This window comes from Caretta caretta, chromosome 1 (assembly GCF_965140235.1).
Source record: "Caretta caretta isolate rCarCar2 chromosome 1, rCarCar1.hap1, whole genome shotgun sequence".
NCBI lineage: Eukaryota > Metazoa > Chordata > Testudines > Cheloniidae > Caretta > Caretta caretta.
The window spans coordinates 27848383-27871829 of NC_134206.1; the positions used below are offsets into that span (position 1 = coordinate 27848383).

A 23447-nucleotide genomic window follows, 5' to 3' on the forward strand; every position below is an offset into this window, starting at 1 on the left:
GATTGTTCAAAATTCATAAATTACACTGAGTTAAGAAAACTGCACAAATTCATCTAGGTCTCTGGACCCTACATTTCCATTTGGAAAAATGAAGTTTCTAGTCTGGGTTTTAAAGATATTTTAGGGTGGTTTTTTGTGTATAAGTCAATGCATTGTTACTTTGATTCTTTAGCTGAAAAAGCAACAATCTACAATGGCTATGGAGTACTACTAATTATTTTATTAGGTATAATCTTCAAAGTCTAGTTATGAATATTTAAATTCTAAAACCTTTAAACAACTAACTAAAATACACTCAGCTCTGTTACAGAAATATGAAAATAACAGAAATTGCTAATCAGGTTTGGGTTTAAATTCTGTGGACTCAAGGCAGGAATTCCTCCTATCCCTTAAAAAATCTCAAAAAAACCATTACCAGAATGAGCGGCAAGAGAGGAAATGTTTCCTCCTTAGCTGCCCTCCCACATTCTTAAGAAAAAATATAAAAATTCCAGCACTGAAATTGTTCATCTGAACACCAAGAGCCTGACTTACTGCTGCATTATTCCTATTTGTACTCGTGTAACTCCATTGAAATCAAAAGAATTACACTGTATAAAACTGGAGTAACACAGTGGTGAATCAGGCCTCTAAGGTCTACAACAACTGAAGATATATGAAACTTTAAAAATGTTTCTAACATTTTACTTCAATCATTGTGCATGTTATTCCGCTTGCTCAGAATAACAGCTTTTTCAAGTGCTGGAATTTTCTCTTCTTGCAAGAAAATGAAAAACCTTTTTTTACATTTGCTGACTTATTTTCTTTCCACAGATTTGATTGTCCCTCATTATTAGTAATAAATATATATTAATTACACAAGTGACTTTTCTTAGAGCTATAAAAAAATCTGAGTGTTCATTATGAAGAGTGCGCTAGTGCAACTTGGAGAAAAATGATTTCAAGGCTTAATGACCTTATGTTGCTTTTTTTCAGGAATTTAAAGCAAAATCAAAAGAATGGGATCAGAAGGAGACACTATATCAAAACCATCTCATTTCTTTAGATGCGCAACGAAAATTATTGTCTGAGAAGTGTAATTTATTTCAGGTATAATTCCTGCCTTCCTGCTTTAGAAAAATATTAATTGAATCATGAGCTCAGCTAAAGAGCTGTTTTAACTAATGCTAAAATGTTTCTAAAACACTGTTTGCAGTGGTGTTGTAGCTGTGTTGATCTCAGGGTATTACAGAAATAAGGTAGATAAGGTAATATATTTTATTGGACTAATTTCTTGGTGAAAAAGGTCCTGTATATGCCTATCACAACATAGTATATCTCATCCAGTGCACTAAGTGCCCGAATAACAACTATGTGGGTGAAATGAGATTATGTTCTCAAATTAACTCACACAGAAAAATGATAAAAGACAAAAGCACCATATTGTCCCTGGGTGAACACTTTTCAGAAAACAATCACTCTGTATCTGACCTCTCAGTCCTCATCCTCAAAGGAATCTTTGTCACTTTAAAAAGATGAGCCTGGGATTTTAAATTCATAACTTTGATAGACACTAAAAATCATGGACTCAATAAAGACACTGGATATATGGCTCATTACAACAATCTATAACCCACTAGCCTTCTTTGTTCAATGACTGCAGAAATGTTAACTGCCCACTTTACCTTGAATGGTCTCTTACATGTTAACTCTTTATGCTAAACGATCTATTCCACCTTGTATTTAGCTGTGACCCTCTGAGTAACTTTTCCAGACCTAAAGAAGAGCTCTATGAAAGCTCAAAAGCTTGTCTCTATCACCAACAGAAGTTGGTCCAATAAAAGATATTACCTCACTCATCTTGTCTCTCTAAAACACTGCTAAATTTACCGTGACTCTAAAGAAGAATTAATGTGCACAAATTGCTGTAAATCCAGGAGAATCCTCTCTGAAACAACTAATACTTGATACTTGGAGTAATTTTTATTTAAGTTTTTCTTGTACATTGTGAGTATGTACCAAGGTGAGTATTACAATATTTGGAATAGATAAATATGGGAAAATAATGTATACTCAGTTTTACTGTAAAAAAGCATGATGCATAGAGGATCTTCTTCAGGTTCTTGTCTAGGTGGCATCTCTTCTATGCTATTTATTAATATACAGTTCATTAGGATGATCCGTACTGCAAGAAAACTTGCAATGTGAGTAGTGCAAACTATTAGTGTTCATTCAGTAATTGTCTATATTGATCCCCATTCATGAGAACAGTGCAGCCCCAGAATTCAAACTCAAAAATCTTCTAGAAAGTAATGTTTGATGTATCCGTTCATCCTTCTCTCCTTGCACTGATATCTGGGATTATAACAGTTGAAGTGGCTTGGCACACCTTCCAGTCGTCTTGACCACCAAAGGTTCAGCAAGGTGTCCTCTGTTCTCTCCTCATTGGCTTTGGGGGTTACTGTTTTGTTTATATAGTTACTTGGTCAGTCAATTTTTTATTTACTTTAATCCTAGCACAAAGAGTAGATTTTTTGGAATCTTGATAGATTATACAACTATAAAAGCCTTCTTGCATAATGATAGGTTCCATGCCATCCAGGATATTGACTCCAGGCTATCAGTCTTGTGGAGAAGCCTGGCTGGGGCCAAGATCTGGGGTGGACTGTTCCCTCTCAGGGCCTTCCAGAGAGAAGGAAATAGTTTATATTTCTTTGCATTTATTTTGAACTTTGGGTACCCTGGGCGGGGTGGAACTGCTATGTGACCTAACTGGAGGGCTAAATCACCTGGAAGGTATTGGAAGCTGGATAGATCAGCTGAAGGCCCTGAGAGAAACAGAGGCAGAGTCACTGCTGCACCAGTCTATCCCATAAGAAGGCATGCTGGTATTGAATATGGCCACAGGCAGATAGGTGCCTAAATACTTTGGTTGATCTAGCACTTTGTGTAATATGAGGATAAAACCTTGGGTCAGTTTATCTCAGTTTAGAAGGGTGTTAAGTCACCAAAAGATATCAGAACACACAAAATAGGGCCTAAGACAGTCTATAGCATGCCTTCTCACTGCCTCCATCAATGAAATATGCTACTTGTAGCTCTGTACACTTTTTTATGCAGCATTACTCTTTCAAGTGAGCTCTAGACCTGATGCCCAATTTGAAGGAGCAGTCCTACTGTCATTTTTCAGCTAATTCAGACCCATCTTCTGGATAATTACTGCTGCTTGTTAATCTTCCAGGAGTAGGGGTCCACATGGTCAATTCTTGAAACAGTGAAAGTGGTTACCATAGTAACTGATTTTCCAAGGTGACTGTGGATCCATAAACACTGCCCACCTTCCCTAACTTTCAGTTCAAGGATTCCTTAATTAGTAAAAGGGACTACAGGATGGTTGGAGGCCAATCCCATTATACCAGGGGTGGCCAATCTGTGGCTCCAGAGCACATAGGGCTGTTCAGAAGTTAATATGCAGCTCCTTCTATAGGCATTGACTCCGGGGCTGGAGCTACAGGCGCCAACTTTCCACTGTGCTGGGGGGGGGCGGGTGTGTGCTCACTGCTTAACCCCTGGCTTTGCCACAGGCCCTGCCCCCACTCCACCCCTTCCCACCCCCTCCCCTGAGCCTGCTGTGCCCTCACTCCTCCCCCCAGAGCCTCCTGCACTCCACAGAACAGCTGATTGGGAGGTGTGGGGAGGGATGGGGAGGCACTGATCAGCGGGGCTGCCAGTAGGCGGGAGGCACTGTTGAGAGGGAGCTGATGGGGGGCTGCTGATGTATTACTGTGGCTCTTTGGCAATGTACATTGGTAAATTCTGGCTCTTTCTCCTGCATTATACCTTCAACTCAGATCCCTGTGTAACAGTGCTTTCTAGAAGATTCAGAAGGTACAATTATTCCCCAGTTGAGTGGATCCAAGTGGGCAATCGTCTCAGAGAAGCACAGTTACTGTGTAACTAACTGGGTTTTTTATATGTGGATTGTGTGGTGTTAGCTTAAAAGTCAAGGGCAAATTTCTGCCCTCAAATGCACATAAAGAACTCTTATTGAGGTTAGTGTATTGGAGGGCAAAATTGCCCTCAACTAATTATTTTTCTGTAGCTATTTGGTCCAAATATATCATTACATTCACATTAGGTCTGTATCTTTCCCTTCTAGGGAAATAAGCACAAGAAGGGAAAACTCTTTGAGAAATTCTGCAAACTTAAATTTTCAGAGTTTCTACCACATTCTTCCATTGAGGGCAAGGGATTTGAGGCCCAATAAAGACAAGAATGAAACATCCCTTGTCCTTTGGAGAAGCAGCAAGGAAATCCTCCAGCATGCACCAGCCTCTCGTGGTGCTCTATCCAACTCCCACTGTAGTTAATGAAAAGACCACTATTGATTTTATTGGTAGTGGACTGGACCAAAGGGATGAAATATAATTTTTGAATTTCACTGAAATTATTTCCTTGTTTTATAGAAACAGACACAGAATTATCGATTCCAAATCAGCAATAAGAACCAGAAACAGGAAGACGCAGCTACCTCCAGCCAATCCAAAATTGAGAGGGATGAATTCATTATTGAAAAATTAAAGTCAACTGTGAATGAAATAGCAATAAACAGGAATAAGTTACAAGAGGAAAATCTAAAACTGCAACAGGAACTAACAGTGTACCAAACACAGTGCCAGGTAATGACTAGTAACAGTATTTCTTCTCTATAAGTACAGTGGAATAAAGCTAAAGGAATTAATTTTGAAGCATTAATTATTGAGGAATACGTTTTCAAAATTCCTTCGGAATGCTTGTATGGAGGATTATTATGTAGAGTACTTTATTTACAAAACCATAATGTGCTGCCAGATGTACCATCTTTTGAATGACACACAAGAGAAAACAAAAATGTTTTTGATATGCAGTACTGTCATTTATTTTATTTTTGTCTGTTTTATACCTCACACTTTACACCTCACACTTCACCAGAGAAACCCAGCTTCATTCACTGTATCTTGTGTATCAATAGCTTTCATGAATTTTGTTTGTCTGGCTTATGTGGAGTAGTACACAAGATGCTATGAAATTGTATCTAAGTATCTAGAAAAAATGTATGGTAATATATTTTGTTATAGGCAGAGCTGGTAGCACAACCTGCTATTAGGGTTGGCCACCACCCTTGAGGCCTGTCAAAGTTGTGGTAGCCTATCCCCTGGTTTTGTGGGTTATAGTGCTGTCCAGAATCTCTGCAGTGCTGTGTACTGCAACCCCATCTGCGATATACCCTTCTTTCCCTCAGCTTGCCTTCCATGCCAGAACTTGGGAGGGTATCCTCGGAAGGCAGTCTTACTGGTATCTTTTTTAGTTCTTCTTTGACTAGGGTCCCTATGGGTGCTCCAGTTCAGTGTGATTTTTGGTAGTAGTGCCAGCTATGTAGGGCTGTGTGGGCAAACTGCCTTCAGTTTCTTCTCAATCACCTAGGCCTCAGAGTATTTAGCATGCCCACGTTAGAGCTGGTCAAGCTTGCCTCTAACTTTCAGTTAGTTGTAGTGTTTTGTTTAATTTAATGTAGTATTTAGTATTTATTTGCTTTATTCTTGAGAGTCTTTACTTATTTCCCTCAAGCATCCTGTCACCCTCTCCTCCTGGGAGGTCTCCCTCCATTTCAGGAAATATGTCAGGATCATCGGGACTCAAGCATGTGTGACATTTATGCAAATTATTTGCAAATGTCTAATTAAAGTATTTGCATGTATGCATATTATTTGTATTTTCACGTAAACTTCTGCTTAACAACTAAGCAGCACAACACTTGGCAACTGTGGCAGGAGGGTGGGTGCCTGAAAGGTAGGTTGGTGCTGTTTTGGAGCTGCCTTGGTGGGGAGGTAAGCTGTGGTACATGGATTTGTGGGATGGTCAGGGGGCTGTATGGGTGGAGGTGGCTGAGAGATGCTGGGACATATCTGAGGTTTATGGGGCTGTTTGGACAGAAGATGGGGTAACTGTGGTATTGTAGGGGAGGCTGGATGAAGCTGTGTTTGTAGGAGTACCCAAGAGGGAGAAGACGGGGGTAAAGTCATTGCATGAGGGAAGATGCGTGGTAGAATCCTAGAATATCAGGGTTGGAAGGTACCTCAGGAGGTCATCTAGTCCAACCCCCTGCTCAAAGCAGGACCAATCCCCAACTAAATCATCCCAGCCAGGGCTTTGTCAAGCCTGACTTTAAAAACCTCAGAGGAAGGAGATTCCACCACCTCCCTAAGTAACGCATTCCAGTGCTTCACCGCCCTCCTAGTGAAAAAGTTTTTCCTAATATCCAACCTAAACCTCCCCCACTGCAACTTGAGACCATTACATTAGCTTAGGGAAGATAAATTTGTGGGGATGTCCAGGAAGATAGTAGGGGAGGTGTCTGGGAGGAAGAAGGAAAGAGCTGGAGAGGGCATCTTGGGAAAGTTGGGATGAGCCAAGTAAGGGTGGTGAAGGGTTAGGGGAGAGCTGGGACCTATTGGGAATGGGGGAGAGAGGAAGCATGGATGAGAGGGACTGGCTGGTTACTATGGCAGGTTGCCTGGGGCTTGTATTGGGCCCCCCTCACCTTCTGTCCTTCCCACCTTTGGTTCCCTGCTCCTTCTGGCTGCTTTTTCCCCCACTGGGCTCCAACAGGGGAGCAGCGAGCCAGAGGCCAATTGGCTGCCTGCTCAGCAGGAGCAACAGCAGCCGAGAAAGAGATCTTGGAGTCATTGTGCATAGTTCTCTGAAAACATCCAGTCAGTGTTCAGTGGCAGTCAAAAAAGCTAACAGAATGTTAGGAACAATTAGGAAAGGGATAGATAATAAGACAGTAAATATCATAATGCCACTATATAAATCCATGGTGTGCTCACATCTTGAATACAGCATGTAATTCTGGTTGCCCATCTCAAAAAAGATATATTAGAATTGGAAAAGGAACAGAGAAGAGCAATAAACATGAGTAAGGGTTTGGGACAGCTTCCATATGAGGAGAAATTAAAAAGACTGGGACTAAGGGGGGATATAATAGAGGTCTATAAAATCATGTCTGGTGTGGAGAAAGTTAATAAGGAAGTGTTATTTATACACCTTCACAAAACACAAGAACTAGGGGTCCCCCAATGAAATCAATAGGTAGCAGGTTTAAAATAAACAAAAGGAAGTACTTCTGCACACAACGCACAATCAACCCATGCAACTAATTGCCAGGGGATGTTGTGAAGGCCAAGAGTATAACTGGGTTCAAAAAAGGATTAGATAAGTTAATGAGAATGGGTCCATCAATGGCTATTAGTCAACATGGTCAGGGATACAACCCCATGCTCTAAGTGTCCCTGAGACTCTGTCAGATTCTGGGACTGGATGACAGGGGATGGATCACTTGATAATTGTCCTGTTCTGTTCATTCTCTTTGAAGCATCTGGCATTGGCCACTGTCGGAAGACAGGATACTGGGCTAGATGGACCATTGGTCTGACCCAGCATGCCTATTCTTATGTTCTTTAATAACCATAAGCCATGATTAAGGCTCATTCCTGCAGCTTGTTGAACTCAGACTGGGCTGTGGTCTGGAAATATTTGAGGTATGGCCTGTATGTGTGTGTGTGATACTTGGCAGATCTGCGTAGTTCAGCTGGTGGTAGTGAATTCACTAGTGGTAATGAATTTACATGACAACTTAGTCACACACATCTAACAAAGAAGTTGAACAGGTACAGGGAAGAGTTAAGAGTAAAGTTGGTCAGAAATTTTGGAAAATACTAATTTGTCAAAACTGAAAGTTTTTGTAGGAAAGTGTTGGTTGTGACTAATTATTTGACTAAGAAGAGTTCAGAAAAAAAGTTTTGAAATTTTCTGAAATGTTTCTTTTGATATCTTCAGCACAAAAAAAATCACATTTTCCGGTTTTAAATGTCTTTTTGGTTTGAAATTTAAGCTAATTAGAATAAAAAACATTTTGAAAATATCAAAACAAAATGGCCTAGTTAAGGCACCTAGTGGACAAATGAAGCACTGTTTGTGAGAAAAACTGCTGGCTTGTTAAAGGTTTAAATGTAGCTGCAGTCTGGGTTCTTTGAATTATAAAAGTGCTACTGCTTTTATTATTTAATATCCATTCCTGCTCAATTCCAAAGCAGGAGTTATATGATTATAAATATAGTAATAAGAATTTCCTGAGTTTGAGTCCACTCACTATCACCCCACAAGGAGCTGACAGATTCCTGGAATCCAAAACTTTCCTGCCTGTTTGGAAGCAATGACAGTGTTATACAGGGAATTTAGCTGAAAGCATGCAGGATCCAGCAGCCAAACTAGAAGGCCTTGCAGAATTTCTGGGCTATAGTAAATGCTTGACAATACATTCATACATTTAAAATCAATTCTTAAAAGAATCAAACTCTAAGGTAGCCATGAGTAAGTCCTTGTAGCCTCTATTAAGAGTTTATTAAATTTAATTTTTACTTGGATATGCTCAGAGATGCACTTTGGTGTTTAACTAAAGCTTTTAACCCTTTAAACAAAGGGCCAGCCCAGTGGTGGAGTTGTAGCACAATGCTTTGAAATGCTAGAGATCTTATACACAATTCAAGCTTGGTCCACCCCTCTGAAGCCAACAAAGGCTGTGAGAATTTAGTCAGTATGCCCACCTCCTGTAGGAGAGAGGGAGTGCTTCACATCACCCTTCAGCAACCTTTTCAGGCAAAGAAAATCACAGTCCTCTTCTTTGGTTAGAAGAAAGGTCACTCTAATCTGAGATTCTCTCTCTCTCCCCCTCCCCCCACCCCCCTTTTTTGGGGAATAAACCCTTTGAAGGGACTCACTTGCAATAGCTGTTCTGGATTCACTCTTCTGAGATTTGAATTTCCATGGTCATTTTTGAAGTTTAAAAAGCTTTCTTTTCACTTTTAAATGTATTGAAATAAAATGAAGAAGTGATGAAAAACACTTAACATTTTCTTAGCGTACTATCTTAAAGGCAAAGTCCACTACCATTGGAACATCCTTGTTTCTTTTATCTACTACTTGGTTTTTTTTGCCAGTGCTCAAAAGTTATGTTTTCAAATTATATGCTCATATTTTGTTATAATTGTGCTGGTTATAATGAGGGCTTATACAAAAATGTTATTATTTCAAGCATAATACTGTTGCCCTTTTTGACCCAAGCAGCTAGTCAGAGTTTGGGGTCCTCTGGGTGTTCCAATTGGGAGTAGAAATTAGTGTTAGGTATTTCTTTGATGCAGTTTTGTGTATTTACAAAGAATGTACAAAGTCCTGTGGTCTCTGAATGCAGAAGGAATCAAATAGCAGGAAACAGCTTCTTTTGCTTACAGCATCAAGAGCACTCTTATGAGCCTGCACTCTGACTCAAAAGTCTCTCTCCAGGTTTTTTCCAGGATCAGCCACCATGTTCCTTTAGGCTGTCTTTTTCTTGTCTGTTCTCAGCTTTTTAGTGTAATCACACACACACATCCATGCTTGCTCATTTCTGGGCAGGTTCACACACTCATTTTGCCTTAGGTGGGGCTTATGCTTACAGTTAGGGTGAGTTCACACCTATCAGTCTCAATCACATAACAAGCTTTCACCAAGCTCATAACAATATGATGTTTACGTGTCAGTTGTTTGTCACATTTTTAATGCTAAGAAATGAAAGGTGAAGTAGGATCAACACGAGAGAAATCTGAGGGCAAAGCTCAATAGTGATAGTTTGAAACCTTGTATAGTTCATGCTATAAATAAATTGTCATCTCTGACTAGCTTATGCTCATATAAATGTGTTAGTCTCTAAGGTGCAACAAGTTCTCCTTTTTTTTTTTTTTTTTTTTTTGGAGATGAATGAGTGCATGTTTTAGCTAGACAGATGCTACTTCAGAGTGGCCTCTGCATGTTCCCACATGTAGAATCTAGTCACATAACTGCAAGCTTCTGGAAGTTTTTAGAGAGTGTCTGTTGGAGCCATTCACCTCCTTCCTAATCTTCTCCTTATTCAGGATTCCAAGGATATAAAATGTTAGACCTCAATGTTAGGAAAATATAAAATACCACTAAATGATGCCACTGAATCCTGCATCATAGAGTGTGATCTAGAACAGTAGTCCTCAACCAGGGGTCTGTGGTCTCCTGGGGGGCCACAAGCAGGTTTCAGGGGGTCCACCAAAATAAACTGGGCTTCAGCCCTGGGTGGTGGGACTCAGGGAGGGAGCGCGCGCCACCTCTACCCCCTGTGTCACCTCAGTGGGCCACCCAGCCTGCAGGTCAGCACCAACAAGAAGTTTCACACTAAGTTAAAAAATATATATATTAATTTTTTTATTTCTGTATTCGCAAAAAGAAAAGGAGTACTTGTGGCACCTTAGAGACTAACAAATTTATTTGAGCATAAGCTTTACGAAAGCTTATGCTCAAATAAATTTGTTAGTCTCTAAGGTGCCACAAGTACTCCTTTTCTTTTTGCGAATACAGACTAACACGGCTGCTACTCTGAAACCTGTTATTTTTATATGTATATTATGCTTTTCTTTTTATATTATATATATGTGTGTGTGTAACTGTATAACTATCAATTTAATTCAGCTTTTAATCTATTGGGTATGCAGAAAAACAGTTGTTGTGGCACAGGTGGGTCATGAAGTTTTTATAACATATTGGGGAGTGGGGGGGGCTCAGAAAAGAAAAAGGTTGAGAACCCGTGGTCTAGATAGAACTTGTAGCAAACTGGAACTGTTCTGGAAAACTTAAATAAAATGAGAAGTTACCATAATGCTGTAGAAGGTTTCCTATGAATATGTCAGAGACAAATGCATCTTAGCACTGCATGACCTAAAGAACTTCAAGTATCTTATTTTTGAGCGACATTTTTGGAGAGAGAGACTGACTGTTGAAAACCTTACAAAAGCAATGCCTTCTCCAAAATAGGAACTGGCCTCAGAATAAAAGCAATTTTTCAAATAAAAATTGCTTCTTAAATTCATATTAAATATGTAATATAAAGTATATGTCAGCATATTTATGCTACAAGACCATTGAATTTAAAGCCACTATTGAGTCATTTTGATCATTTATTTATTTAGAACATGGAGGCAGGACTTTCAGAGATGAGAAATGAGTTGCAGTCACGTGATGCCCTCTGGAGAGGGATGGAAGCAGAATTCCAGCAGTTGCGTAAAGAATTATTGAAAATTGGAGAATGTAAAAACATCCAAGAAAATCAAATGAAGTATGTATTTGAAAGACATCATTTACATTGTAAAGAATTTGTGAGCTAAATAACTTTTTTCTTCCCTTTGGTTTATATTGGGTTTTTTTAAAAGATCTTGTAGATTAGAAAATCAAATTCATGTTTGAATTAATATTTTAGTAATTTTATTTTATGAGATTGTAATCAATAGCTAGACACACAGTTAAACAGTTTTCATGATGCCTAATTGTTTAAAATATGTTTTATATGGCTTTATATGCTCATTTGATTAAAGGAAAACCTTTCCTTTGGTCTAGGTACTCTAACACAGTTTAAAAAAATACATTGATTAAAAAAACAAGACTCTCTAACACTCCCACCCCTTGATAACAATTTGTATGATTTTTACAGCTAGGCTAGTAAATGTTTTTTGCTGTAGCCATGTGGCATTATATGGCATGTGGTTCACAAGTGATTTCAGGATTCTTTCAGCAGACAGATGGTTCATAGATCTACCAAGCTCCACCCTAGTTTAGGTGACCAAATCTCCTGCCTTTTCCATAAGAGGGTAGCCCTTCCCTGATTGAATGGTGAGGCGAAAACTTCTGTAAGCTGTGGCTCATGGCATTGTCTGCCCACTTCATGGGTTTTTCTTATGTAGGAAACAATTTGACTCTCAATAATTATTATTAATGCTTTTTTATTTAAAGGCTTCAATCAGCCTATGCACAATGTATTCAGGAACTGGAAGACAAAAAAGCGGACCTATTAAAGTTAGAACAACACCAGGAAAGTCAGCAAAAAGAGCTAAACAAGGTATTCCACATTTGTAAATATTTTGAAATCTTAGTTGTAATAGAGTTTTTTTTTTTTTTAAGTATTAAGGCAAAATCATGACCTTGCTTATATAAATACACCAAAGTGCATAGGAGAATAGCTGCATTTTCACAGGTAGGAAGGAAGCTTATGTGTGTACTGTGTTCCCAGAAGGAATAGGACAGCTGTACACTCAACACTATTGTGCACTGGGCAAACACTAGAACTGGGCGCAACATGCAAATAGAGGCAGAGACCCATGTCAAAGGGGCACAGTCATGGAAATAACTCCCCTACACAGACCATTTAGGCCGAAACATAAGCTGCACTGGCTGAACAGTTGGAGCAAGTTAGCATGGGCACCTTGGAATACAATACACATAACACAGCTCAGTGCAGGGCTTCTTTGGTTGAACTGTTTTCAGAGTAGCAGCCATGTTAGTCTGTATCCGCAAAAAGAAAAGGAGGACTTGTGGCACCTTAGAGACTAACAAATTTATTTGAGCATAAGCTTTGGTGAGCTACAACCATACTTCTCGTACAGGACCCTGGTGAGGTCAGTGTAGCAGTGGCATGAGGTGACATATGGCTTGGTGGGTCGCTATACAAAAAATGGCTGTGTTACTCTCTCTGGTGTGTAGGGGATGCCCTGCCCTTTCTTCACACATACAGCTTACGCTATGACCAGGGATGTGAGCAGCAGCATCTGCAACTGGGAGCAGCCTACGTGGCTGCTGAAGCAGATTTATAGTGACTTTGACATGAGGTCATGATCTATCCCTCAGATGTTTATATCTAAATTTAATTGCTTTAAAATGTTTATATTTTTGTAATAAAGTGAAAATATCATCAACTATTGATCATATTCATTATTATGGGAAACTAATTAAAACAAATTCAGATGTAGTTTGGCTGGTTTTTGTTCTTGCTCCTAGGTAATATGAGACTCTTCTGGTGTTGCATTATTTGTTACTGGCAGAAGGATAATGTGACCCACAATCTCTTTATAGACACTCTGGAGTACGAGACAGAGGAAGGTTTTGCAGAAAATATTATTTTAAATGTTATGTATTATAGCAGCAGTAGCTGTCATAAAGTGACTTTGGTGGCAAATTTTTATTCTGTGATAGCTAATACTAATAAGAGCCCTGTTCCATAATACTGTATAAGCTCTTTATTTTTGTGATTATTTCTCATAAAGAACTTCTGTGGGTTCATTTTGAGTTAAATGAGTGCTTTTAAGACAGCCTAAACTAATTTAGAGGTAAGGTAAATACATCTTAGTAAGTAATACTTTTCAATAGATTTATTTTGTCTTAAGGTATAATTATTAAAATTAATATTTTTATAAACCCTATGCTTATTGTTTGTTTGTTGTTGTGAATTTAAATATTATTACCACTTTTGACATCAGGGAAATAGACAAATGAACTAAAGAATAAATTATGGATTGTGAAAAGATGCTGAATAAAGAAAAAAGTTAATTGCATTGAATCATAAAGACAGTTTATTTTAAAATTGCCTTAAAATAGCTGATATTTAGAAGAGTTGGTGTACTGGAATAGGGGAGGAAAAATCACTAGTAGTTGATAAGCAATGTGATCTTATATACTGCATAAACATTGTCTTTTGGGAACATATTTGCTACAGATAAGGGACCATCTTTATCAAGAGAAGCAGTCCCATAGCTCTGAGCAGGAAAGAATGAGGACAGAAATCTCTGACCTGACAGAAGAGCTTCATCAGAAGGAGATCACTATAGCAACTATCATGGAGAAAGCTACTCTTCTGGAAAGAAAGTTAAAAATGGAGTTAGAGATAAAAGAAAAATTGTTAGCAAAACAACAGGTAAGCAAGCAAGCAAAAAAAAAAAAAAAGACTAGGTCATTCTCCAGTACATATCAGTACTGATAATGACATATATTGCTTAAAAAAAAAAAAAAAAAAATTACATCTTGTGCTTTAGTTTTCATCGGCCTGCTATTATATTCAAGCTTTATGAAATAATAATACGAAAATAAAGCGAAATGGTGCCAGAACAATAAAGGACCAGTAAATGTCATTTGTGCAACATCTAACTTTAACATATGGTCCCATTTAGATCATCAGTACTGTAGTTACATTTAAGCACATAGAAGATCTTGAAAAATTCTAAGTTGGTTTTATTATGCCTACTACATCATTAAAATTGTTCATTAGATTATCCAGAAAATTTGTTTAATTTTGACAGCTCTTTTTAACCTGTTGATTAAAGAATGTTTATGAAATTGTTTGGAGAAGCCTGTCAGTTGTAAAGCTCGATTGTTAATCTTGCAGTATTGTAAATCATTGTAAACTTCAGTTTTAAAAACAAATAAGCTCCATCCCTTACTCACATATTTGAAAACATCTGGGTAGCAGAAACACAATTTACCCAAACCCTTGAAATTTAGAGGTGCTCATTTCTGCTTATGTTGGGAATTTAATGCTTCTTGTATTCAAGAAAAGCTTTCACTATATTAGTGTCATGATTCTTTATGAATGTTTTGAGTAAAGCATAAAATTAAACTTCTACAGAACTATACTGAATATTTTATAGCTAATATTGTTAAGTTCAACTAGGAATTTAATTTTTCCCCAGTTGTCAGAGATGAGGTATGAAGCTATCAGATCGGAAAACACACATTTGAAGAAGATGATAGAAAATTTGGAGTCTAGAAGATACATGGTAATTTTTGTAGCTGTAAAATATACAAAGCAGTTATTTATGTTTGCTGATGTAATGATCTCGGGGTTAATTAAATAACAAACCAGTGAATGAGAAAGGAATAAGACTTTAATAAAAGAAACTGGAGAGCTTCTACACACAGCCATGCGGTGTTCCCAACCCTGGCCTCTAGGGAAAAACTCCAAATTCCTACACTAACAACATTGTCTCTTATGAGGGAACATCTCCAAATCACAATCTTTCATAAATATTGTGAAAGTTTGTCCCTCTTTGGTGCCCCCTGATGTGCTGAGATACCACTGAGCCTGTCTGTTATGCCAATCTGGGCACCCTTTGTACTTGTCTTGCTGAGCCAAGCTATTAAGCTTCCTCCAGCACATGGGGTTATGTTATAAACAAGAAATAAGTTTATTAACTACAAAAGGTGAATTTTAAGTGAATATAAAAGATAACAGACAGAACAAAGTAGATTACTGAGCAAATAAACCGAAGTACGCAAACTAAGCTCAATTTACTTAGGAGAATCATAGAATATTAGGGTTGGAAGAGACCTCAGGAGGTCATCTAGTCCAATCCCCTGCTCAAAGCAGGACTCACACCAACTAAATCATCCCAACCAGGGCTTTGTCAAGCCAGGCCTTCAAAACCTCTAAGGATGAAGATTCCACCACCTCCCTAGGTAACGCATTCCAGTGCTTCAGCACCCTCTTAGTGAAATAGTGTTTCCTAATATCCAACCTAGACCTCCCCCACTGCAACTTGAGACCATTGCTTCTTGTTCTGTCATCTGCCACCACCGAGAACTGCCTAGCTCCATCCTCTTTGGAACCCCCCTTCAGGTAGTTGAAGGTTGCTATCAAATCCCCCCTCACTCTTCTCTTCTTCAGACTAAATAACTGCAGTTCCCTCAGTCTCTCCTTGTAAGACAATTACAAAATGTAATTTCTTACCCTAAATGTTATTTTAGGCAGGTTGCAAAGTTTCTGTGGTTCAGGGTTCCAGTTATATTTCTTTTCAGACTGGACCCCTGTCTCAGTCTGGACTTTCTCCCTGCCTCCCCTTCAAGTGGCTTTAGCGGTCTTTCTTCTTGGGCACACAGGCCATGAAGAGGAGTCCCGTTTGCCTTCCTCCCCACCCTTAAATAGGATTGACATAAGGCGGGTATCCTTTGTTTCCCAAACTTGACCCCCCCCCCCTTCCTTCCTTCCAGTGGAACCTTACAAGAAGTCCCAGGTAATGTTTAGTATCAGGTGACAAGATCACCTGACCTAGTAGTGTCACAGTTATGTCCCCAAACACCTCCAGGAGGGAGAGAGATTAGTATCTTCATGGTTTTGTTGTTCCTTCCTGATAGCTCATCAAATTTGATGGCCTGTTGTCTGGTGGGTGTCTTCCCAATACACACCCAGTTGTAATCGTTACATAGTCCAGATTTCTAATTTTAGATACAGAAATGATACATGCATACAAATTGGATAATCACATTCAGTAAATTATAACCTTTCCAATTGTATCGTACAAGATCCATCTTGCATAAAGTACATCTCCATTTATCATATCCATAACATAAGCATATTTCCAAAAATTCTAAGGCATTCTAATTTAGCTTAATGGAGCTTCCCAACCATTATAAATATAAATATGTAGGTGCCTATATTGTATCTCATTCATACACTTTTATTTTAAACATTTATCAGTGAAATCTATAGACCTTTTTTCCCCTTTAAGAACCAGATGAATTTATTCATTAGTAGAAAACAAACATTATTTGCAACTTTAATTACTAACATTATGACAAACTATGCATAAAAAGCTGCTTATTTTGAAGTATTTCCTTCATGGATTTTCATTTGTGTTACATAAGAGCCCAATTCTTTGACGTACTAAGCACCTCCAGTAGAATTCAGAGCTTCCTCAAAGTATGTGGAAGTTAATGGGGGTTAAAGATGCTCAAAACTATGAAGAAGATGCCCAGCATTTTGCAGATATTAGCCTTTAACTAGTTAGCCCTTCTGCACCTTTCCAATTCTTCTAACGCCAAAAATCTGACAGCTTCTTTTTTGTACTTGTTGAAATTTTGGTTGAATCAGTGAGCTTTTGGACCTGCCAAACTAATTCATTTTACAGTAGCTTTTATAATGACAGTCTTTCAAAGTCACCTCTGAGGGTAGTGTTGGAATTGGATTTCAATCTCTAAACTCAGTTACCATTTTTTTTTCTATTGCATCTTTTTGAACTCCAGGGAAGCCTATTTGTTTATAAACAAATGTCTAAGAAGACGTCTCCAGATTTTTTATCAATAGTCTGACATGTCTTTCTAGATGTTTTGCCTTTGACACCAATGTATTGCTACTATATATAGTGTTTAAACTAATAGTCTGATAATGCCTTTGTGTATTTTTTCTTATTATTCTTTAGTGGAAATATTACTTGAGGAAGAAATATAGTTAAATCAACTGCAAGCTTTGGCAGCTAAGGACTGCTTTCATAGCTTAGTTTTTCAAGGAGAGTAATTCAAATACACCAAACAATTTTACTACTCTACTGCCTTGAATGCATTGTTTGTGGAAAAATTCTAATTTAATTTTATTGTGTTTCAAAGGCTATTATTCCCTCTATCCCATTTATGTAGTTCTTTTTCTCTAGAAGCATTTCTACCGGTGTATCATTTACTATGAATGCTGTTTCAGGGTAGCAGCCGTGTTAGTCTGTATCCGCAAAAAGAAAAGAAGTACTTGTGGCACCTTAGAGACTAACAAATTTATTTGAGCATAAGCTTTTGTGAGCTACAGCTCACTTCATTGGATGCATGCAGTGGAAAATACAGTAGGACGATTTTATATACACAGAGAACATGAAACAATGGGTGTTACCATACACACTGTAACGAGAGTGATCAGGTAAGGTGAGCTTTTACCAGCAGGAGAGAAAAAAAACCTTTTGTAGTGATAATCAAGATGGGCCATTTCCAGCAGTTGACAAGAATGTGTGAGGAACAGTAGGGGGGAAAAATAAACCTGGGGAAATAGTTTTACTTTGTGTAATGACACATCCACTCCCAGTCTTTATTCAAGCCTAATTTAATGGTGTCGAGTTTGCAAATTAATTCCAATTCAGCAGTCTCTCATTGGAGTCTGTTTCTGAAGTTTTTTTTTTTTGGTAATATTGCGACTTTTAGATCTGTAATCAAGTGACCAGAGAGATTGAAGTGTTCTCTGACTGGTTTTTGAATGTTGCAATTCTTGACATCCGATTTGTGTCCATTTATTCTTTTACGTAGAGAGTCTCGACTGTCCGGTTTGGCCAATGTACATGGCAGAGGGGCATTGCTGGCACATGATGGCATATATCACATTTGTAGTGGGACTGGGAGTGGATGTGTCATTACACAAAGTAAAACTATTTCCCCATGTTTATTTTTCCCCCCTACTGTTCCTCACACATTCTTCTCAACTGCTGGAAATGGCCCATCTTGATTATCACTACAAAAGGTTTTTTTTTCTCTCCTGCTGGTAATAGCTCACCTTAACTGATCACTCTCATTATAGTGTGTATGGTAACACCCATTGTTTCATGTTCTCTGTGTATATAAAATCGTCCTACTGTATTTTCCACTGCATGCATCCGATGAAGTGGGCTGTAGCCCATGAAAGCTTATCATTCTTGACGTCTGATTTGTGTCCATTTATTCTTTTACGTAGAGACTGTCCGGTTTGGCCAATGTACATGGCAGAGGTGCATTGCTGGCACATGATGGCATATATCACAAGTACTCCTTTTCTTTTTGTGAATGCTGTGTGATTACATATGGTAACTAAGTATTTAGCAAACAGTGTTGCCTTGTGTTTCATGTTAAAAAATATTAATTCTAGTTACAGTGAAAAAATGCCCATTTAATGATGATTTTATTTTCTTCCACAGACCATAGATTTATCTGACACAGAACATGAGAGTTACACAGCTTCCATTCATGAACTGGAGTGTGAGAATGAAAGGTTACGAAATAATCTTGGTAAATTGCAGAGTGATTCAGAAACATCAATATTGGCTACTCTGGATAGATATGGAGAAACAAAGCACACTAAGCAAATCCAATTAGAAATGCAAGAAAAGGAAGAGAGGTAAAATTTAAGTTGCAAAGATACATTAATTTTTCCATAAGCGTTTCGTAAGCATCTTTTAAAAGAATCAAATCCTGAAGTCCTTACTCCATTTTTGTTAATTTAAAACTCCTACTACCTCAATAGACATTTAGTCCAATTAGCAAGCAAGTAAGGCTGCAGAATTTGGCCAGAATTTAAATTATTAAAACATCTGTTTATTATTTATAGATTATTTTTGTGCTGTTTCTTCTCAAATCAGTAAAAATTTTGAAGATAACAAAGTACATTGGCACCTAATACTGGAGACCCATGGAAGCCAGTGGGAATTTGCAACTGTTTAATATTGCAGAATTGTACCCAATGGATATAAACTCTGGTTTCTGACTTGCAGGCAATATTACAATATAATAACATCGGAAATCTGATATTATAAATTTAGCAATAAATCAGGACTATAATTATAATTTTAGTGTTGACATCTGCTCTTATACAAAAAATTCTCATTTTTGTTTGTCCACTGGTTATGGTGCAGGAACTCCAGTGTGTGCGAGGGTGCCTAACTGAAGAGAATAGAGGAAATTTGCAAGACAATATAGGACTACATCTAATTTTCATATACATTTATATTAATTTTATTATCAAAATATACACAACCATAATTTGTGTTTGCCCTCAATCTTCCTTGATAATATACTAATAGAAATATTTTTTGTTTGTTCTGAGCAATAAAAATTGGCAGTTTATCAGTTTTGTCTTCACCCTGCAGTCACAGAGATAAGTTAGTCAGGAACACATTTTTATGACTCCAGGGGATACCTCTGAACTCTGACACTGACCTGTGCATCTTATGTTGTTCAAATATGAGGGGAAATTATGGTTCCATTTACTTATTTAGATGTGTATACACACTAAAAAAGAGCAAATATCCATGTGTTATGGGCACCCAGAACATAACTGAAATGTATATCTATCTATCTATAAAAATACTGAAACATATCTAAAGTACAGCAGTACAATTCAGTATGGCCCACTACCAGCAAATCAAGGAATTCAAAAGCTTAAATCGCCCTCCAACAATTCCCCACTCTGACATTTCCTCCCCCAATTTTGAATTCCTGTGAAAAGATGAGCTTTTCAGAATGCCCTGAACATCTTCAAGTTCAGGCTACTTGGGCCAAAACCTTTCATCCCAAACTATTTGCCCAACAAAAAAACAAAAATATACATGTAATGGTGGAGCACCCCCTTATGGCCAGGGATTGCTTTACAAGAACCTTCTCCCTATTAGCCCCCTCTTGCAAGCCCCTTTAAGCACTACACACTGTCTTAGTTGTAGCTTACAACACCCCTTTCTGGGTTTGGTTTAATATCAAATAAAGTTCACACAATCCTCACAGTCCTTAATCACAATGAATCCCACACATAAAGTCCATAACTGTAATTTAACAGTTCATACTTAGCTCCCATTCTTGAGCCACACCCAAAGCTCTTACTCTGTCAATCTGCTCCACCCAAATCCAAAGTAATCCTGTCTGGGTGGAGCTCACTCTTTTGGCCCGGGCTTCCCTCTGCATCAGTATCTCCCTTCATCTGACACAGAATGCAATCTATATATTGCCCTCCTCGAGAGAGCTCCTCCTGATTGGCTGGAAGAGAGGCGAGCCCTGCCCCGTCAGACATTACAGAGCTCCTGATCCTAGACCACTAAAGGAACTGTGTTCAAGGGTTTTTCCCACCTTATGCAACTCCTAATATCATTTTCTGGGTCCATTTTTCATTCTAACACCTGAAACCAGGTCTTCTGGCCCCCGTATTCTTAAAGGGCTAGTATGCCCTGTTACATTACAGGAATCACATCACCATTAAAGTAAAATGCAGCCATCATTAGGATGACAGGATGGCAGCCAAAGGGCAGCCACCATATAGTATTTTGCACAACAGTGGACATAGCTGAAAATGCACCAAAGGAAATTCTTTTCTCTTAGAGAGTACCATGGGATTATTATTAATTATTATTGATGTAATGCTTCTGCTAGGTGACATCGACAGCACCAAGGGTCTGTTCCATATCTAGGGGTTTCTCTTAACATTACAAAAACCAAATTGTCTCGGGCCTCCATCCAGAAATCTAGAAAAACTAAACGCCACCCCTGGGTGCCTCTAAGAGGCAATGTTTCCCCACTTGCAAGCACTGAGTCTGTGGATAACAAAAGAAAACTTTATTAAAAGCAGAGGGATACATAGCATTAACTTGGGAAAGCACCACCACAACAACTCAGAAGTAAGTAAACAATAAGTAAAGTAACTAATTAAAGTACCCTCCCCACAGGATCTTGGGCAGCAGTCCTTTGCCTCAGTTTCCCACCTTGTAATGTGAAAATCCAATGAATGAATATCCCTTAAACATACCACTTCCTTTTTCCCTCCACTGGACCCCACTGATGGTTTGTTGTCTGAGGTTAGTGAAGTGCCACAGTCTAGGGGTGAATTCAGGTGGGACAACCTCCCAGCCCACCGTTGAGGGTTGGCAGAGTGATGCTGTTGACTCTGCTCACCGCTGTTGCTGCCACCTCTGTCGCTACTTGCAGTCATTGCTTCCTCTTGCTTCTTGCCAGCATTGCAGTCACTGGCACTGTTTGCCACTGTCACTCCACCAGTCCATTTGTAATTTCAGCTCTTACTGATTTCACAGGGTAGCAGGCAACTTCACTGATACTGCCTCGTATGCATTATATTTTGTCACAATACTGGCCACACCATGAGGTCTAAGGCTCAGGGCCTACCCCAGCTTATCAGAAACTTCAGCTCTAGCAATCACACAGAAGAAAGAAGGATTCACAACTGAGTCTGATCAGCTCTGTCTAAACACTGGAGAAGGAAGGTCAAATGGTTTTAGTACCCTTTAAATAAGTCCACACAACCAGATAAAAACACCTGTCCACAGCCATCTCTTTCACTTGGATTTGGCATCACTACCACTCACTTAGCGAGTTAATTTAGGGTGATCCTCCTCAATTAAGGCATATTAAATATAGTTCTACTGCTCTTTACTCATACAAGAAGGATAATGATAATACATTACCCCTACATCCAAGACTAAAGTGAATTTTAACCCAGACCAGCCAAAACTGATCACTTGGCAAAGCAGGCTAGTCTGCTGATCACCTAGGTAAAGTAGGTGTGTCTTTGAAAATAAGGTCTTCTCCTGAAGTCTTTCCCCCCAGTTCATCAATTGATGGCAGGGGAGAGCTCATTCAGACAACTACGTTTAGATTGTGATAGCACCTAGGAGCTCCAGTCATGGCTATGCCCCCCTTGTGTTAGGCACTGTACAAACACAGAACAAAACCATGGTCCTTGCCCCAAAGAGTTTACACTCTAAAGATCTTCAGTGACAGGCAGACCAGACAAGAGCACAGTTTTTAAGGATTCAGCAGAAAAACCCACACAAATTAAACTCTATAAAACTCAGTTTATGCTTATCAGCTGGTTGAAGAGCTGTATTTATATTCCTTGAATTTTAGTCTTAGTGAGTCTGTTTTTTTCTAACTTGAAGCTTAGAGGAAAATTGTGGCTTTGAGTGCTCTGGAATGCTGTGGTATTGGAGCACTTTGTGTGTTTTAGAAGGAAGCATAACTATGGTGGTCACAATGCCTCCAGGGGCATTGGAGGAGCCTGATGAGGAAAGATGTGGTCTCCTCTGCCTATATTCTTATGCTGACACCAACGAGACTACTCCCATACTTACAGTTAAGCAAGTGCTTAAATGCTTTGCTGGACTGAGGCCAGAGTATATAGTGCCATGTGAGATCATAATGAGGAAGTATATTCTTTGTGCAGGTAATGATGTACTTTGTCGAACCCATTACCATAATTTGTAAGAGGAGTCTTTTTGTGTCTTTTAAATGTAACAGTTGAATTACACAGTTTGTGTACTTCTAGCAAGCAGCACAGACTAAATAGTGCTTTTCCCCCACCAAAAAGTAGCATAAACTGAGATTAACACCACACAGCTAATTATAACCCAAAGAACCAAGGAGAAACAAACAAACAAACAATTACCAGCCCAACCATTGCTGATTTTGTTAGGAGACTCAAAATCCTGCTCACTCTATACAAACAGTCCAATGTCTATACAATCATAAAATCTTACTGGGGAAGTTAACTGTCTATATGTTGCAAAGTTCATTCATTGATTAAATCCTCATATCCATATTATTTTATTATCTTTTCACTTTCTCTATAACTTTTTTCATGTGTAACAGCATAGTTTGAAAATATAACATTTTTGAGTCTGTATGTGACTCATCTCTGCCAAATGGAAACTATTGTGTTGTTTCATTGTTCTGTAAAGGGCTCTTTGTATTGGTATCCTTTTCTTCAACTGTGTGGCTCGAATAACGGGAGCAAGATCTGAAGTGAATGACTATTAAACGTATGAAGCTTGTCATGGTCTTACCTTAGTTTACTAAGATAGGCAGAGACGGGCTCCACCTAACGAAGAGAGGGAAGAGCATCTTCACAAGCAGGCTGACTAACCTAGTGAGGAGGGCTTTAAACTAGGTTCACTGGGGGAAGGAGATCAAAGCCCTGAGGTAAGTGGGGAAGTGGGATACCGGGAGGAAGCACGAGCAGGAGTGCGTGAGAGGGGAGGGCTCCTGCCTCA

The 23447-nt window shown here is 38.7% G+C and overlaps 1 protein-coding gene across 6 annotated transcripts in view; it reads left to right on the forward strand.

Moving 5' to 3' along the window:
- Window positions 1-23447, forward strand: part of DEUP1 (deuterosome assembly protein 1) — an 80200-nt gene that overhangs the window by 24974 nt on the left and 31779 nt on the right. For 5 of the 6 annotated variants that reach the window (XM_048842724.2, XM_048842732.2, XM_048842715.2 and 2 more), the window contains 7 exons: window positions 976-1089; window positions 4446-4658; window positions 11049-11194; window positions 11866-11971; window positions 13622-13819; window positions 14592-14678; window positions 18600-18799. In XM_048842724.2, the coding sequence (XP_048698681.1) occupies window positions 976-1089; window positions 4446-4658; window positions 11049-11194; window positions 11866-11971; window positions 13622-13819; window positions 14592-14678; window positions 18600-18799 (1064 nt within the window). Of the gene's footprint in view, window positions 1-975; window positions 1090-4445; window positions 4659-11048; window positions 11195-11865; window positions 11972-13621; window positions 13820-14591; window positions 14679-18599; window positions 18800-19313; window positions 23325-23447 lie in introns of those variants that run through there. The other variant, XM_048842756.2, reaches the window with a different exon arrangement.